The sequence below is a fragment of the Pimephales promelas genome, chromosome 12 (genome assembly GCF_988280905.1).
Source record: "Pimephales promelas chromosome 12, fPimPro1.hap1.1, whole genome shotgun sequence".
NCBI lineage: Eukaryota > Metazoa > Chordata > Actinopteri > Cypriniformes > Leuciscidae > Pimephales > Pimephales promelas.
The window spans coordinates 4698769-4718704 of record NC_142780.1 but is presented as its reverse complement, the minus strand read 5'-3'; the positions used below and the strand labels follow the sequence as shown (position 1 = coordinate 4718704).

General features: G+C 38.4%; 1 protein-coding gene across 1 annotated transcript; it reads right to left on the bottom strand.

The window, feature by feature from the left end:
• Nucleotides 1-3727: 3727 nt before the first annotated feature.
• On the bottom strand, nt 3728-19830 carry elovl4a (ELOVL fatty acid elongase 4a). Its single transcript, XM_039651322.2, has 7 exons — nt 19622-19830; nt 18986-19076; nt 17673-17860; nt 13184-13264; nt 9927-10098; nt 8911-9038; nt 3728-4144 (listed from the first exon to the last, which is right to left on the bottom strand). The coding sequence occupies exons 2-7, from the start codon at nt 19050-19052 to the stop codon at nt 3839-3841; spliced, it is 942 nt and encodes a 313-aa protein (XP_039507256.1). The 5' UTR covers nt 19053-19076; nt 19622-19830; the 3' UTR covers nt 3728-3838.
• Nucleotides 19831-19936: the final 106 nt, after the last annotated feature.

Genomic DNA, 19936 nt, shown 5'->3' with positions numbered 1-19936 from the left:
TAATTTGGAGGGTATTTTACACATGAAACAGCTTTTATTAAACAAGAAACGTCCTACTCTCTACGTAGCCTATGTTATGATGCTATACATTACTGTAAAATAAGCATTTTAAAACATTGATTTTGTGTAAAATAATTTTATACAGTTTCAGTTATTCGTTTCATTGTATTACGAGTTACTTCCTGATCATGATGGTGAAAAAATAATACTTGAAACTTATGGGCATTTTAATGTAGCCTGGTTCAACCAGACTCTATTTTAATGTATAACAGTTTAATAATTTTAGCTAAGCAGTTTATACATACGTGTAGATTTAGGAAGATAAGACCTTTGTTTTTTGGTTTTTATGAAGGAGTATAATAAAGCTTTGAAATATATAAAACAAGACAATCATTGGAGGTTTTCAAAATTATATACACAATCTGATAACTCATTAGACCTCTGTGATATTGTATGTTCTATTTATTTATTTATTTATTGTGTTTACAAAAATCTTAAATTGTTTTGATATTGAAGATGTATTTGTAAGATGATTTTGATTGTTTAAAGGGGTGATGAACTGAGAAATCAAATTTTCCTTGAGCTTTTGACATCTAAGAGGTCATCATATTATAAGAATATCCTGTAAGTTTCAGAACTGAAAATGTCCTTGTTAGTCCAATAAAAGCTTTTATTGACACAGCCTCTAAAAACGACTCGTTTTTAAAAGTGGGGAACTATGACGACAAAGAGGATAAAACACCACCACCCACAGAAGATGATCAACGCCTGCTTCACCACGGCAGGTTTAGCCCCGCCCACTGATTCGCGCATTACACACATGTATCATACATGTACATGCTTACCTCGTGATGACAAACTGGATCGCTATGGAGCAATACAGAATATTGTGCAGTGCCTGGTTGTGCAAGACAGTCGCTGCATAAGCTTCCTGTGGATTCCAATAGGACTGCATGGATAAAATTTATTTTTAATGACGTTCCAGCTGATGAGGTAAAACATCGTCGTCTGTTCGCTTCATTTCACTGAGGATTGTTTTGTCAACAAGACTGGATTTGCAGACCGATTAAGAGTAAAGAACGGTGCTGTGCCTTCTATATTGGATCTGACAGGAATATTGTGCAACACACGGACTCTGGGTTGAACATGTATGGGCGAATCCGGTTGCCATTTGACAACATAGGACGTTTTCCCCCACGTGCACCGACGGGTGAGTGAAACTCATTATAATATGCAAAACTGTTCTCCACTCGCAGCAGTGGGTGTTTATTTCCAAGTCTTCAGTGCGACACGCCCATAAAAACCGACTGTTTCAGGAAGGCTCACAACCAGGGTACAAAATAGCCTATTACTTGTTTATTTTGATGTTTTTGAATGCAAAAACCAAGCGAACGTTAGAAGTTGACCTCAGACAACAATATAATAACATTTAAAAAGCCAGTTCATGACCCCTTTAATAAAAAATAAGTAAAAAAAGCATGGGTATTTTTTATAAAATATACTTTATTTCACAAGAACATGTGCAGCATGCATTTTTCGTGTAAAATAATGTCAAAATCTAAAAAAAAGAGAAAATTCGGCATTATGACCAATTCAACCCAAGCTAGGCCTGTTTTATCACAACAATTTTGTTTAAATTTAACTTACAATGTATCAAATGAGGAACTCAATGCCCGGTTTGTCCTTACATGCTTGCTAAAATAATTATAATGCAATAATAATAATTCCGCCCCTCCTTCACTTCCGGTTCTGGCGCTGGGGTTCTGAAACTAGGGTTCTGAAACTGGTGGTGCTGCGGGTCTGCAGCTGGATATATCTCCAAGAACAAGCGGGCACTCTCTGACAAACACACTGGATGCCTTCATCACTCCCTTTAAAGACGTATTTGATCAAAAGGCAAGTTCGCTATCAGTTCATGATCAGCTGTTCTGTCAAAAACAAGGCAAATCTTTGGAGGCTGAGTAACACTGCGCCATCACCACCACTTATGTATGTCCTGTGAAGGCGTGAAGACGGCAACAGAGCGAGAGGCTTTGGGGAAATGAAACGCCATATAACATTGACTATGCATTTCCATTTATTTTATTATTTTATACAGCAATGTATATCTGTCATTTGAAAAAAAAGAAAAGAAAACGAGTAGATGATGATCATTGCGTTTTCAAAAGCACAATGTACAAAATTGCACCGAATTTACAACATTATAAAAAATTCAAGACAAAACACATGATATATTTTAGGAATTTGGGAACTATTTAAAAAAAAAAAAACTATGACAGGGAGCTCAAGACTTTATTAACGCACAATGCAATATTGCAGCTATACAAACATATTTCCCAATCCCATTTTTAATGTATGTGATGTTGAGGATGATGTATCCTTAAATAAGGATGCATGATATATCCGTCTGAGCCATTATCATGTTTTTTTTTTTATCAGTATTGTTCTGAATTGGCTGATAACAGAAGGCGATATTTTATCCTTTTCAGTCAGTTGATTTTTTTTTACGCCAGGCAACAAACGCACTGAACTGTTATTTATCTTTCCTATCATTCATGTTAGATGTTACAATGTCTGATTTCACTTCTAGATGAGAGATCTGATTGTGAACACAGTTTTTAAGACAATAGACAACAGAATATATATAGGATACAGTAGTGGCTAAAAATGATGTCCGGAGGGGATATTTGTTTTTAGAGATCCTTCAGGTTCAATTAAACCATCAAAATATGAGGAAAATATTTCATATATTTTAAATAAAATTAAATATGAAGGAAGAACAAAACACTAAACTTTGTTAAGGTATTTATCAAACAAAACGATTTGGCAAAAAACAGCTACAGTTGCTATTTTACAATACACAAAAAAATTTCACAGGAAAAATCATACATTGACTACAATATAATCAGTTATTAATATTCTGTTGGTTTTTGCATGTTCATAATTTATTTGTATGACAGCCTGGCTGGCCAAAAAAACTATATCCGCACAATTTGGCATGTTTCATTGCGTTATCACAAACAAAACAATTGATTTAGAGCACAACTATATAAAATTATCACAAAATCTTGAACAGTATTTTAACAATATTTTAATAAAGGGTGAAGATGTCAATTTCCCAAGGCCGGACATCACCTTTGCCCACTACTGTATATTATCAGTATATGGTCTTGGTAAAGTTGCATCCCTAATTTTGATCGAAGCTGAAATATGCAGGGCAACATGATCTATGTTTTAAAGTACATTACTGTAGGCAATACATCCTGCCAAAAGATAAACAACACGCAACTTACATGAAGTACAAAAGTTTGAAATAAACAAACACATGAATATGTTTCACAAATAAATGATATAAAGTGGGAGTCCAAAAGTCTGTAAAATGAAAGACGAAATATGCACAATTCCTTTTTGACTATTCAAATAAGCGACTTTTCTCGAGCGATTTTCTTCTTCCACAAGATGCAAATCATGCTGGAGAACATCAGGATCTAGATCAGTTCATCTCATGATCATTCTGATAATAGTTTTATGTTGCAAAACAGAAGAACTTTTGGACCCCACTATAACAAATGATGAAAAACCCCTCTGATATCAGAGTCTTTCGTCGTACACTGATGAAACACGGGTCTTTTCTGGCATTAGAACAGTGATGTAAAAAAGGCAGATACATAGAATAATGTACTAAACTTAAGAGGGGCGATGTGGAAAGATGTCATGTTGTTCAGTCTCTCTACATATAGGCTTGTATTTCTCCAGAGTGGCCATACTGTTTGGTCGTAACAATTTGCTGAACAATCTTTCAGAACGGCCTCTCGCGTCAGCTTCCCTCTCCTCCGTTTTACTCGCGCTTTGCTCTGCCCTTCCGCTTTCTCCTCCCGCTCTCCGCCGGCTTCTCGTCCATCTTGGCAGCGTTTCCATTACTAGACGTCAGGGCTCCATTAGAGGCTCCGTTGTGAAGGGCTTTGCCGGGTTTGGATGCGGTCTCGCGGCGGGGCTGCCGACGGTACGTCTGGTAATAGAAATTGCCAAAGAGGATGATGAAGGTGAGGGCGTATCCAATCAGACACCAGTGCATCCACTTCGGGAACGGGCAGTCAGAGTACAGCGACAAGGCCGTGTGGCCAATGGTGACGTGAAACTGGATCTGTGGAAGAAATGAAAAGATACATGATAACTCGTAAGCTCCCAGAGCCTGATCATTGGTTTAGTCATGATTGGGCAGTTTTGAAAAATGAAACATCTTCAAAGTTTGGGTTTGGTCTCTTATGGTGCGTTCACACCGGATGCGAATAGCACATCATACGCGAGTGATTTCAATGTTAAGTCAATGCAAAGACGCGTTAAGGGGCTTTCACACAGGACATGGTATGCGCTGCGTGGCGCTATGAAACCCATTCATTTCAATGGCTTTTGTTGCTGCGTCGACAAAAGCGCAAGCGTAGCGGTGCGCACCATTGACTTGCTCGCGCGCGCGCCGCGGTCAAAGTTCAAAATAGTTTAACTTTTGCCGCTGCGCTCTGTGACGATTATCAGCGCGGCCAATAGAAACGGGATATGGAAACAAACACGCAAATCAAAATGGATGAACAGCTTGTACTGTCGGAATTTCCTGAGCTGTACGAGCTGTACGACATCGTCAGAAAAGCTGTGTCATGGAGACATAGGTGTCAGGTGTGTTTTAATATATCTATAATTTCTTCATTTGTTATTTGAATAAATGTTTTAGAACTAAGCTCATGATTCGTGTGTTGATTTCGATGTTATATGTGTACACGCACACACATATACATATATATATAATATCATACGGCATAGCGCAGCGCAAATCACGTTGTATCTGAAGGGCAACGCTCAAGCCAGCGCAGCGCATACCGCGTCCTGTGTGAAAGCCCCTTTACGCGCGTAAAAATTGCTTCGGCGCGGTAGACGCGAATACACCTCATTTGCTCGTCAAGTTCGCGCGAATTGAGCGTCTGGTGCGTTAGGCGCGAGTGCTGTTTGTGCATTTACGCGTTTGACGCGAATTCACGCCTGCTGCCCGAGTTGAAAAATCTGAACTTTGGCGTCAATTCGCGCCTCGTTAACCAATCAGGAGCCTGCTTGCTCACGTTGTGAAGGATCTGGATGGTTCAATACATTTTGTAATATGACTAAATGCCTGGTGTGGATCTACAACAAAACAAATATTTAATCAATTAAAACTTTATTTCAATATACGAGACATGTTCATTTTGTATTGAAAGTTATTTAGATAAATATTATAACCCAGATAGCAAACTGACATTGAATCAACGTGGAAATATGACATCGAAACAACGTTGATCTGACATTGTTTTGCTCATCGAATTAACGTTGAACCAACGTCAGACGCGTCATTCTTTCAAAACTAACGGAAAATCAACTTGAAATCAACGCGTTGTTTCAACGTTATGAAAGCAAACCAATTTTCGATTTTCATTTAGCTTTGAAGAATGCCGCGTCTGACGTTGGTTCAACGTTACTTCGATGAGCAAAATCAACGTTGTTTCAATGTCATGAGAGACGTCGTTTCCACGTTGATTCAATGTCAGTTTGCTGTCTGCGAAGTTATCTATGTGAAATATTGGTAACACTTTACAATAAGGTTCATTAGTTAACATTAGTTAATGTATTTACTAACATGCACCAACCATGAGCAATACATTTGTTACTGCATTTGTTCATCTTTGTTAATGTTAGTTCATGAAAATACAGCTGTTCATCGTTTGTTCATGTTAGTTCACGGTGCATTAACTAATGTTAACAAGATTTTAATCAAGTATTAGTAAATGTTGAAAATAACATTAACAAAGATTAACAAATGCTGTATATGTGCTATTCATTATTAGTTCATATTAACTAATGTAGTTAACTAATGTTAACTAACGAACCTTATTGCAAAGTGTTACCCGAAATATTATTATAATGTAAAGACAACCAACATACATGTGCACAAGAGAAAAAATCACATGACAGGATAATAACTTTTGGAGGCTGGTTCTAATTATCATCAAAACAAAAATAAATGACAGATTAGATGGATGAGGGTATCGCTCAAGTACCGCTGACAGCGGCCGTCATCCAGCGCAGCTCCTGGAGCGAGCAAATGGTGAAACTCGCCAAACGGTTCGCCTCCGAAGGGTCCGGTGGACACAAATACAGTGATGATGATCCCCACGCCGCTGTTCTGCTCTCCAGAGCAAATACAGAGCGGTGACTTTTTTCTTTTTTATGATCAACATAAAAAAGATGGCCGCCAACGGGTTTCGATTCTGACGCGCGTAAATTTCGCTTCAAACTTTTATTTTTACACGCGTCAATTTCACTCTTGACGCGCAAATGGATTCAAAGTGTTCAAGCGTATAACTAGACGCGATAGGCGCGAATTTGACGCGCTATTCGCGTCCGGTGTGAACGCACAGTTATGCTCACCAAAACAGTCATTTTGTGAAAGTATTATCATTTAAAAGAATTATATTGAATGTTTATACTTGATAAAATGAATGTTAGCAAATGTTTATATTTGCTATATTGAATATTGAACTATATTGAATGTTTAAATGAACTATGTTGATTGTTTATAACTATATTTTGGGGCCAAGCACCAAAGGTTAGTTTTCTTCTTTTTCCTCCACTTTTGAGTCTATGGTAGCCCATAAAACTGATGAAATTTGGCACACTGATAGAGGACAGTCTCAACATTGAGCACAGCAATTTTGGACCTCTTAAAGGGATAGTTCACCCAAAAAATGAAAACTCTGTCACCATTTACTCGTTCCAAACCCGTTAAGACTTTCCTTCATCTTCAGAACACAAATGAAGATCGTATTGATTGTATCTGAGAGATTTCCGTCCCTTCATTGACAGCTACACAACTACCAATGTGACACTTTAAAAAGTTCATAAGGAGATTTTAAAACGAATCCATATGAATCAAACCATTTTCTGAAGAGCCATTTTCGAGCTCGTCCTAGACGGTTCGTCCGATTTTCACCAAAATTGGCTCAGTTCATCTTCAGACTGTGCTGGCATAAAGTTATTAAAAGCTTTTTGAAAAACCCAACTTTTCTCAGATAACATGCCAATGAATTGGCCAAAGAGCACGTTAAAATTGATGCGAGGATACACCGTATCTCACTTTAGCGTATTGGGACGAGTCTTGGTACACGTGATTTCTTTCCCCAAACCAGTTGCAGCCGATTCTAAAGATATCATTGTTCATGTCAATCCCTGTACTGATGGCCTACACCAAACATGAATCCCTAAACCTACCCGTCACTGTAACCTTAACCAATGAAATTATCTACAGCAGGGCAGGATTTCTGCTGAACTGGTTTGATAAAAAATCACTTATAACTTCTAAATGGTTCCAAATTCATAAAACTGGATTCTTTTAATTCAGAACAGTATTCCGAGTCGAATGATATCCAATTTTCGCATATTGGCCATGCGAACAGTTTCTGGTCTCATTGACTTCCATAGTATATTTTTTTCCTACTATGGAAGTCAATGAGACCAGAAACTGTCTGGTTACTGATATTCTTCTAAATATCAGAAAATCGGCTGAATGGATTCGAAAATGGTAAAACTTAACTTTTTAACTCTGGGGGAGTGGTAAAATTAGCCTATTTCCAAAAAAAGTGGAGTATCCCTTAAAAAAAAGTTTCAGAACAGCGCCACCTACTGGTCAAAATGTATAATGCAATTTGCTAATATTTGCTCAAATTAAAAATGCTAATAACTTTTGATTATTTTTGCCCAATTTAATGAAACTGTTGATAGATTCCTTGAGACATACTAAGAACAATGATACCATACTCAGTCAAACTTGTTGTCCGCCATTTTGAATTTCTTTGAAAACCTACTTTTTCGAACTCTTAGAGCGGTGGTCCGATTTTCACCACATTCGGCTAAGATCATCTTCACACTGTGCTGGCAAAAAATTACTATAAGCTTTTGGATTGACTGAACCATTCTCAAATAAAGCATCAACACATTTGATGATGGCATGGTGCCACGCTTATTTTGAGGCTGTAACTCTCCAAAGCTTCAGCATATTGACACCAAACTTTGTATGTGTAACATTATCTTCACACTGCCCACACAACATCAATTATGTAACAGCGCCACCTATTGGCATATTGGTATACAAATATGCACTTAAATCATATTTGTGTGATTGCATTTTGACTAAAATCTAATAAAAATGTCATTAATTACTCATTGTTACAATTGGTATGATGTGACCAAAGTAGAATTTTTAGCATCATTACTCCAGTCTTTAGTGTCACATGATCCTTCAGAAATCATTCTAATATGATTTGCTGCTTTAAACAACAGCATTTATTTGAATTAGAAATCTTTTGTAACATTATAACAATTTTAGTCTTTACAACAATTTACTTCACCCTTACTGAATAAAATAATTATTTTAGTTTATTCGTTTCTCCCCCGCCACAAACTTTTAAACAGTAGTAGTCACATGTCGATCATAATAAAGCCACTATGGTGAAAATGAATGGCATTTCTGATATTAAAACAGTTACTCAGCTTAAGTGTTTTTGGAAAACTGAATTGTATTAAATGCTTGACAGCGGAAGCTGCATTCTATAAATATCAAATGGAGATGGAAATTATGTATCTTTTACTTCTTAGAGAAAAAAGTGCAAAGAAAAAGAATCATTTTCCATTTAAGACTTTTAATTTATTAAGGGAAAGTTACAATAATCTAAAATAATACTGAAGTAAAGAATCCTCAAGTAAATTCTGGAATTTGATGCTAAAAATTAGGATAAAATAGGATCAGTTTTTTTCTAAAGTTCCCCTAACTGAAGAACCAACCTTGTATTCCACATCAGTCTCAAAAGCGGCACTTTGCTTGTGAACACATACCATTTGGATGATCGTCAGATATTTTTTCCACCACAGATATTTCTGTATTTTTGGACCAAATGCGGCCAGCCCATAATACAAGTACATCAAGACATGGATGGCTGCGTTCATATGAGCCCCGAAGAATGCTGCAAAACAGACAGATGCACATCAGTCCATTTCATATGAGTGGAAGATTACCAGTAAAATGTCAGAATTGTTCTGTTATTCGGACAGATTTGTTGTAATATAGCGCATGAATCATACAGAATGAACGACTTCTATGCTGTTGCTCTTTTCTGAGCTTGACAGACAGGGTCTGTATTTCTTTTACTTTTGCTGATAATTTACTCACCCCCATGTCATCCAAGATATCCATGCACTTTACTGGGTACCAAATGGTTTAAGGTCCAAAAGACAGTTTCAGTGCAAACTGCAAACTGTTCAAAGGGCTTTAAACGACACCAGACGATGAATAAGGGTCATATCAAGCGAAAATATCGCTCATTAAAAAAAAAAAAAAAATCAGTTTTATAAGCTCAAATGCTCGCCTTGCTCTGTTCTGTGATGAGCGTTCGTGACTCTCCTGTTCGAACTCGTTCATCAAAATTAACTAATCTTTTCCCGAGTCAATTCGTTCATTTCGTTCGTTGAATGAACCAAATGACACGAAAAAGATTCGTTCATTTTGATGAACGAGTTCGAACAGGAGTCACACAGAACAGAGCAAGGCGACCATTGAGCTTATAAAACTTAAACTTTGTTATTTATTTATTAAATGAGCGATCGTTTCGCTAGATAAGACCCTTATTCATCGTCTGGAACCCTTTCAACAGTTTGCAGTTTGCATTGAAACTGTCTTTTAGACCTTGAACCATTTGGTTCCCATTGAAGTCCATTATATGAAGAAAATCCTGGAATGTTTTCATCAAAAACCTTAATTTCTTTTCGACTGAAGAAAGAAAGACATGGACATCTTGGATGACATGGGGGTGAGTAAATTATTAAATTAAGTGAACTACTCCTTTAATACTTACACTGTCCACCGGCGACCCATTTGATGCCAATCCACCACAGAGTGAACATGGTGCAGTGGTGATAGACATGCAAGAAGCTGATTTGGTTGAACTTCTTCCGTAAGATGAAAAACACAGTGTCGAGGTACTCCACACCTTTGGAAATAAAGTACCACCACAAGGCTGCTGCCACCTGCCATCAAAAGAGAAGATGAGTCTTTACTAAAGTATTATATCAGACGGGGCCTCAAAACACAAACTATTATTTTAGTATATTTCACATACATTGTAAAACAGGTATTAAACAGTATCTAGCAAACATTTATAATTTATTTGGGGCTGAAATGTTGCACGGATATGAAACAAGCATAGTTTTTATCATAATGTACTTGTCAAGTAATGTCAGAAAGATATCAGTTCTGCTGTTGTTCATAAACACCAATAGTGAAGTTGTACACAGAGTCATCAGTAGGGTTGGGTATCGTTTGAATTTGAACGATTCTGATTCCGATTCCGATTCCTTGTTTCGATTCCGGTTCCTAACGATTCTCGATTCCGATTCTTTTAAGAGGCAGGGTCAAAAAAGTTTAGCTAACCTTGCTAACTAACGGCCTTTCTGAAGGAAATACTCCTGTCACAAATACTCCTTTTGTCACAAATTTTGCATTTTGCCGAGATTTCGTTATTTTTAGAAAAGTGAAGCCACACTTTGGACCGCTGACGTAAGCTACTAATGTTCGACTCGCGCGGTTATGCCAACACTTCCAGTAGACGCTTCTTCGTTGGTGTTGTTCAGCGGTTTCTTCTTCCGCTCGGCGGACTATGAATATCGAAACTAGGAATCGAAAGTTTAACTTTTGAACGATTCTGGGAAAAACTAAAAGTTAGTCCCGGTTCCACTCGATACTCGATTCTCGATACCCAACCCTAGTCATCAGTGTCCCAATGTGTAGTGAGTCAGCACCCTTTACCGTCCAGGCCCGAATTCATGAACACCTTATACTGATCCACGAGCTCGGGAGCTGATTGTGGGTTTCTAACTATGTTCCCATTTGTTCCCATGGTTACGGATAATGTTTGCCACTTGTTTCTTGTTCAGTTCTCATTATCCCGTGTATCCAAACCCTCAGTTTGGTTCTCTCTTTGTTTAGAGTTATCTTTGTGTTACAAAGCAGTAATTACATTAATTGAACTAACTTCGAACTAGCCAAGACAGTTCGTCTGATTTTCACCAAAAGTTATTAAAAGGTTTTTGAAAAGCCAACTGTTCTTAAATATATGCGAACGAATTTGATAAAGAGCCTGTAAAAATGGCTATATCTCCATAACACTTTAACGTATTGAAATGAATCTTGGTACATGTCATCATGACCTGAGGCTACATGTAGCATTTCGGCACAGCGCCACCTACTGGTCAGGAGGTATGAAAATGGCTGTGTTTGGCAATAACTTCTGAACGGTTTGCTCCAAAATCATAAAACTGGTCTCTTTTGATTCAGTGCAGCATTCAAAATATATAATAAAATGCTAAAAATGTTAATAACTTTTGATTCATTTTGCCTAACTTAATTTTGAGACATACCGAGAGCAATGATACCAATTACTGTACGTTCACACCGCCCAAAGTGACCAGAAGTCATTCATTTTCAATGGAAGCTGGCTTTTCTCAGTTGCAAGTAGCGTCAAATCCATTGGCGTCGCGTTTTGGGCGTTTTGAGCATCAATCAGAAAGTTGAATGTTGAAAGAAGCTCAACTTTATGGTAATGAGCTGTGACGCGGTTCAACGGCCAAACGCCAGCAACCAATCGGAATATAGACATCCTTCGCGCTGGCTGATTCCGGAGAAACATAAAAAGTAAACTTTCGTTCCTACCAAAAGATCAGTTCAGAGAAAATGGAAGAGAAGCTATTCATCACCGTTGCTGTGTTTCCTACAGGTTTCCTATCCCTTATGACATGACGTTGTTTGCTTATAGGGACCGTATGAGCACAACTTTTATTTGAAATATTTACGAACGCTCGTTTTAAAGTGGGAATGGGCGGCCAGAGCTTCTTTGACGATCAAGTCGACGGCGGTGTGAACGTACAGTTATTTCATATTTGGTCGAACTTGGATAATTAGAAACAGTAACAGGTCCTGCTCTTTGTTTTTGTTATGATTAAAGATTTATTGCCGCTAATAGATACCTTGTCTTCTTGTTTTACCAGTTGTGACAAGTAGATTGCACATTTTAAAGAATTACATTAAATGAAAGCAAAGAAATCAAGTTTTCATTGTGCAATACAGCTTAACCAATGTATTAATATTATTTAATCTTTCTGCAAATACTCAACATGTTGTGTTCATGATAACATCACGGTGGTTAAAGGAGTAGTTCACTTTTAAAAAAACATCAGCTGATTGACTCACCCCCATGTCATCCAAGATGTCTACGTCTTTCTTTCCTCAGTCGAAAAGAAATTAAGGTTTTTGATGAAAACATTCCAGGATTTTCTCCATATTATGGACTTCAATGGGAAACAAACGGTTCAAGGTCCAAAAGACACTTTCAGTGCAAACTGCAAACTGTTCAAAGGGCTTTAAACGACACCAGGCGATGAATAAGGGTCTTACCTAGGATGACTCGAAAAAAGATTTGTTTATTTAGATGAACGAGTTCGAACAGGAGAGTCACGAACGCTCAACACAGAACAGAGCAAGGCGAGCATTTGAGCTTATAAAATTTAAACTTTTTTATTTATTTTTTAAATGAGCGATCGTTTCGCTAGATAAGACCCTTATTCATCGTCTGGTGTCATTTAAAGCCCTTTGAACAGTTTGCAGTTTGCACTGAAAGTGACATTTGGACCTAGAACCGTTTGGTTCCCATTGAAGTCCATTATATGGAGAAAATCCTGGAATGTTTTCATCAAAAACCTTACTTTCTTTTCGACTGAAGAAAGAAATACATGGATATCTTGGATGACATGGGGGTGAGTAAATTATCAGCAAAAGTTTTTTCAAAAGTGAACAACTCCTTTAATTTATACTGAAAATTAAGATTAATAAAAACTACATTTGCATTTAAAATGGTGCATGGTATGGCTAAAAAAAATAAATAGAAATCAGATGGCGTTTGTGAATGTAATAATGTGAAGTCACAGAGTGAAACCGAACTCCTCGGTTATCCCACTCCGGGAACACTCTTCAGCCGAGTAACTGGAGAGCAGAATTACGTGTCCAGTTTCAGTGCCGAGTCTGGGTAACATTGTGATCCTATGTGGGAAGCACACTCACCCTCACTTCATTGGGATCATCCGAGTAGTCGACGGGCTGGCAGATGTAGCTGTAGTTGGCCGCCCGCGCTGCAAGGAAGAGCTGGAACAGAACATTTAATAATTGACATCTGGACCATTTCATTGAGGGAATGGCACTGAATGTGAGCTGAGCTGCGATTGGCATAAAGGACAATTCCTATTCATTCATTTTTTCACCTCATGCATAAGAGAGGGCGAATTTAGATCTAGCACTAGCAAAAAGTTACTAGATCTAGAATGAAAAACTAACGCTGCATCCCAAAAATCGCATACCATCCTTCCTAAATAGTCAATTAGAACTGGTGTGTCCCAAATCGTAGGATTAAATGAGTATTGCAAAGATACCTGGATGGTCTGCTATTTACAGTTAAGCCTCGTTCAGACGGTCAGGGCAAATCCGATCAGATTTAGCAAGTGTGAACGGCAAAAGGCAGATTTTTACAAAGAGCTACATTGATATGTGGTTTGAAATCATATTCAAATCAAATTTCTGGATATCTATTTCAGTCTGACTGATCTGATCGTATTTCATAATGTATGTGAATATCTTAAGTCGCTGTAGAAATAAGGTTGCGTTGTCTTAAAGTGTCGGACGAGCAGAAAATGACACGTGTTTTGAGACCGGCGGAGACGACAGCAAGGAATAAAGTGGGTCATACCAGTCTCCTCCACTTCTGCACATTGTCATGTAGTAAATAAGACAACATCTCTATGGCAAACCCCTCCATGTTGCAGTTTTTGACATATAATTACCAACTAGGGGTGTAATGGTACACAGAAGTCATGATTCGGCACATTCCTCGGTTTTGGGGTCACGGTTTGATACGAGTTGGGAACCTTTACATGTCCGCCCCCCTCCCCCAGATTTCTGATTGCTGAAGAGAAGGAGATAAAGAGCCTACTTCACCTTTCCATGAGGAGACAGTGAGTAAAGCGGCACCTGAGGGTTCCTGTTCCTGTTTCCAGAACACACATATTTCATCACTGGACTTTACTGGTGAGACTTCCACGAGTCACGACACGAATCGGCAAATGATTCTGTCTAATTATAATAGCGGAAACAACTTAAAATACTCCATCATTTAGTGGCATAAGGATAAGAGTAAGACATCATTAAAGGGATACTTCAGGATTTAGCATTAAGCTTTGTATTAGTAGTAATTTCAAATTACCATGCTTTCCACCCTCATATCCCACTGACACGAGAGATTTATGTATTTTTGTCTGGAAAAAAATCCTCAGATAACGCAAAATGACGATTTTTGCGTCATTGGAAAATTTTTTGTCCAGAGGCTAAAGACTACAGTCAGTAGTTGTGTCCTGAATGTTCTCAACCCGCCCATAGAGGGCGATCTCACTCACAGTATGGACACATAGTGTCGGCCATCTTCTTTTTGGAGGCTAAGCTAGCAGGCTCTTGTTCTGTGGAGAAAGCTGAGTAGTAGGGGTTACCGTCCTCTTTTTCCCAGACATGTCCGACCGTCGATGTGCGGGATTCAGCTTTTGCTTTCTGCAGTTGCCATTCAACTGAATTTATTCCGATTGGTGAATCTGTAGTGTTTACATGAACGCTAAACAAGTGATCATTTGATGTGCGTTTTAACATTGCTAAAAAAATTCCCACTCCTTCGTGAGAGATACGAGACCAGTGCGTCTCACAGGTGTCGCTCATCAGTAATCACGCCACCGGCCTCGCGCCGTTCTCCCGCGGCCCTCACTCTTCCCGCTCGCCACAGTAAACATGACTCGCGTCGTTCTCCCGCGGCCCTCACTCGTCCCGCTCGCAGCAGTAAACATGACTCGCGCCGTTCTCCCGCGGCCCTCACTCGTCCCGCTCGCCACAGTAAACATAATGAATGGCGACTGTAGAACGCAAAAGCCGGATCCCGGACATTTTGGGCGATCTTGAAACACATTTTCAGGCAGACTCATCACGGAGACTCACTAGTAGCCTAGACTTGTTGTTTAACTACTGTGCTCTGTTACTGGTAGGCGTGGCCTCCTAGGGCAGCGAAGCAAGTGCATTCTGGGAGTTGTTGTCTTTCATCCACATTAGCCAAAAATACAGTTTCTGGCTTTTCTCAGTCTAGAGAAGCTCCAAATTCAAAAATAATTTCACATTTCTTCTACATAAATGACCCATTTTACTGTAAATACACATTCATCTTTCCAGAAGTGAAGTATCCCTTTAACTCAAAAACAAATGACTGTGCTTTTGTAACATTGAGAAAACAGGACGAAACAGGATAATCAGGACGCCGCTTGCTGTCATCTCGATTTCCTTTCTGTGTAATTTGTGGACACAAATCGGATCTAAATAGTTGTGATACACAATGTGGACAGTCATTCATTTCAGATCAAATTCCAGTCACACAAATAATCAGATTTGGACTTACAGTGTTAACGGATCAGTGTATACACTCTAGCGGCTAATATTGCCCACAATCCACTGCCCGCTGGACAAGGATTCGATTAGAACTACAAACACTATTCAATAAAAAGTGTTTAAAAAACTACAAACATGGCGGATATGCTAGTCCAATGGTTAAAGGACAACTCCGGCGCAAAATGAACCTTTGGTCTAATTACACATTGTTACCTAGTCAACCGTTATCTGAGATTTTTTTTTCATGATTGCCGAATGTAAATAGTTTTATCTATAAAAACAGTTTAGCCTATAATGCTAGTATAACGCTAGTCTATAGGGCATAGAGTAATGACAAATAAAAATCGCTTTTTATTACCACTAACAAGGCTCAAAATAGCCCCACAGTAACACGGTAGCATAATAAGGGTCCCTACATTCAAACCGAAGCATTGAGAACTTTGTCAGTGTCCATACCGTTTAATAAGAAGATATTTTATACACACAGTCAACTTCGCGAATACAGGAAGAAGCCATCTTTGAAAAATAGTCTCTACCAGTCGATCTACGAACGCCGATCCAAGTGCGCTGGTGAGATGTGAATAAGGTCATAAGGTGAGCGCGAACAGTAGGCTACGTGTACATATTAAAGAGAAGAAAATGGTTCGTGTTTGTGTTTCTTCCGGAAACAATGGACCATATAAGATTCTGCACAGTTCAGCGCACTTGGATCAGCATTCGTAGATCGACTGGTAGAGACTATATTTTAAAGATGGCTTCTTCCTGTATCCGTGAAGTTGACTGTGTGTATAAAATATCTTCTTATTAAACTGTATGGACACTGACAAAGTTCTCAATGCTTCGTTTTGAATGTAGGGACCCTTATTATGCTACCGTGTTACTGTGGGGCTATTTTGAGCCTTGTTAGTGGTAATAACAAGCGATTTTTATTTGTTATTACTCTACGCCCTATACACTAGCGTTATACTAGCATTATAGGCTAAACTGTTTTAATAGATAAAACTATTTAGATTCGGCAATCATGAAAAAAAATCTCAGATAACGGTTGAATAGGTAACAATGTGCAATTAGACCAAAGGTTCATTTTGCGCCGGAGTTCTCCTTTAAGTAGAGAGGTTTAGATAAAGCGTTTGAGTGATTAATAATCGGTCTCTAACCTGGCAAAAATATATTTATTCAATGATATCAACATTTTATTTCACCTGCAATAGCATTGTTGTGAACTTTTATAAAAGATACATTTGTTCATTACCTTTTAAATGCATCATTATGCAAAAACATGAGGAGAGTCTTCGCATGAAAGACTCATGATCAATGTGCAACTACTTTTCTCTCTATTACATTGTAAATTATATTCATTTAAATTGTGACAAAATGATTGACAGGGCAGTTTAAACAGTGACAGGATGCATGTAAAAAAGCGACAGAGCTGTCCGTTAAAAACGCAATTATGACAAAGTATTTTAACCCAATTTAAGCTTGCCTACTCTTCTGCAACACAGTTGAAAATATGTACTTTGTCTTCACGAAAACAGCACGTACTTTTGGTGTATAGTAGTAGGCGAAAAAGGATGCAGCATAAGACATTATGGTCTATGTTAATGGTGTATGGTAATAAAATGGAAGTTTGCAAAAAATAATGAGCAATAACCCAAAAATAATATAAAGTAAGATTAAATAGAATCTCATCAGCAAATGACAAATTTCACATTTCAATAAATGTTGGCTGATTTAATTAATTTCTCAAACCTGACTTCTGACCATCATGTATTCTGTCCGAATGAAGTTGATGTTGCTGAATCATAAACACCCAGAGAAATGGTAGTTACAATGAATTTACTGCTAAATATAGCAGTAATGGTACATGAATAGCACATAAACAGGCAGCACAAGCACCACTGTACTTCAGTTATTCGGCTCTGATGAATATGCAGTTTCTAATAAACGAGGTGTGTTTTCACCATAGGCAGATTTGAACTGAAACTAAATAAAATGACTAAATAATCATTTTTAAAAAGGATAAACACAATAAATATGTATGCATGAAGCATAAAAACCATGCTGAGAGTTTGGGTGAACTCACCTCTTTGAAAATGAAGAAGTTAAGGATGACCATGCTGAAGTTGTAGACGATGAGGGTCTTCCTCAGCTGGAAGGCTTCTCTGCCCTGCATGTACTTGGGTCCCAGCCAGAGGAAGAGCAGGTAGGAGGAGCTGATGGCCAGCGTGGGCAGCGGCGAATCCATCAAGGGCCATTTCTGCACACGCTTGTCTACAAACAGACACGAGATCCCTTTATTGGAGCTTTATCTGAAATCTACAAATGTCTATATAATGCACTTACATCATTTTTACCTGTTTCCTGTCAAATCATCATATTAGAAAAGGATCATGTGACACTGACACTGGAGTAATGATGCTGAAAATTCAGCTTTGCATCACAGGAATTAATTGCAATTTAAAATGGATTCTAATAGAAAACAATATGTAATAATATTTTACAATATTACTGTTTTAACTGTATTTTATATTAAATAAATGCAGCCTTGGTGAGCAGAAGAGACTTAAAGAGGTAGTTCACTTTGAAATTATTTTTTAGGAATTAATATTTTTAGGTCAAACTGTTCTTGTCTGTGGGTCATATAATGGAGGTCTATGGTCACCACCTTAAAGAGCATGCACAGAGAAGTCCAGATTAAACATGATTTAATGACTCGTAAATGTAAGTACACATTGATGGCCTAAGACACGGAACGAGTGGTTTGTGTGAGAAAACGAACAGTATTTATATTGTTTTCACCTCTTGTAACCACAGCCACATCCAAGTGATATTTCATCTGGTTACAAGAGGTAAAAACGATATAAATACTGTTCATTTTCTCACACAAACCGCTCGTTTCGTGTCTTAGGCCATTGATGTGTACTTCCATTTACGAGTCATTAAATCATGCCTAATTTGGACTTCTCTGTGCATGCACTTTGAGGTGGTGACCATAGACCTCCATTATATGACTGATAGACACGAACGGTTTGACCTAAAAATATCAAAATTGAAACTACTGTGGAAACAAAGACACCTACATCTTGGATGCCCTTGAGGTGAGCTAAAACATACCAAAAATTAATTTCAAAGTGAACTATCCCTTTAAAAAACATGAATTAATTGGGATGTTTCCAAACTTTTGACAAGTATTGTCTCTATTCTACTTCAAGTCCGATCGAAAATTGCAAGCATTGTAATTTCTAACATTTACATTCGTTGAAGTCTGTTCTTCTTCATCAAATCTGCAGTCGCTGTGTCAAAATCAAATAACAGGGCCTTTCCTTGCTCCCGGCTTTATTTATTCGCACGGATATCATGCATCACACTCGGATCACTGAAGTCGAGGCCAGTTACCTGCAATAGTGAGACTCCATTTGTAGAATTCCACAGTGTCGTTGATTATATGCTTTAAAATATCCATCGCTGAGACTCAAATCTGGATGGTCTGGGAACACATAAGAAAAATAAGTTGGTGCAATGGAATAAAGCAGACAAAGTGATGGTGGGGATGGGGAAAGGCTTTATTATGATGGGGAGGAGGAGGTGGTAATTCAGCATCAGCACAAAGACTAGAACAGCACGTGTCAGCACCACAGATCTGCTCAACACGATCTGAATTACGATGGTAATAAATGACACATTATTCATGAAGAGATACACTTGCATCCGATTGAACACACTGCATTTGAAGGCCTATATGAAGTTTCGGTCAAATATGTCGTAAAACGCCACCAGCCTCTCCCAAATCACCATTAGAAGAAGCCTTTAATCATTAGTTCCTCTGAATGACGACAGGTTAACGGAAGATGCGAGGCAAACATTCAGGGATCAATCGCGCAAACGTTTCGATGCGGCAAACGCATACATATCCCTGCGTTTACAGTCTATTCTCTCTTACACCCCATAGTACATAACAACATCACAGACTTCAACATTAAACACACATTTAGCGTCGTTAGCGAATACAGTAATGATGATTTCCGTTCTTACCGTAGCGAGATTAAAACCTCTTTCTGATGACATTCAGCGCAAGGTCGCGCGCTCCCGTTATCCCGTGCTGGGAAGAACACCTTCTTCCCGGATTTATCCGGATCTGCTCAAAGGCCTGTGGCTGAAACAGACGGCAGTAAAAGCATCGGTGTGTAGAGCATCCTAGAGGGTTACTGGCATCACTGCGGCTCTCGGGTCGCTCCCCTAGACTCTCACAGCAATGAGTGAGCGCTGCTCAACTGCGCATGCGCAGAAACAGGTGCAACCCTCTTGATTTTCAAACGTCTCTGCCCTCAATTTTTGATGATGTGAGGT

Coding starts and splice junctions, on each gene's coding strand:
- elovl4a (XM_039651322.2), bottom strand. CDS start 19,052: ATGGATATTTTAAAGCATATAATCAACGACACTGTGGAATTCTACAAA. Junction 13,265..17,672: donor ACTTCTTCATTTTCAAAGAG/GTGAGTTCACCC, acceptor GTTCTGTTCCAG/CTCTTCCTTGCAGCGCGGGC. Junction 10,099..13,183: donor ATGATCCCAATGAAGTGAGG/GTGAGTGTGCTT, acceptor TTTTGATGGCAG/GTGGCAGCAGCCTTGTGGTG.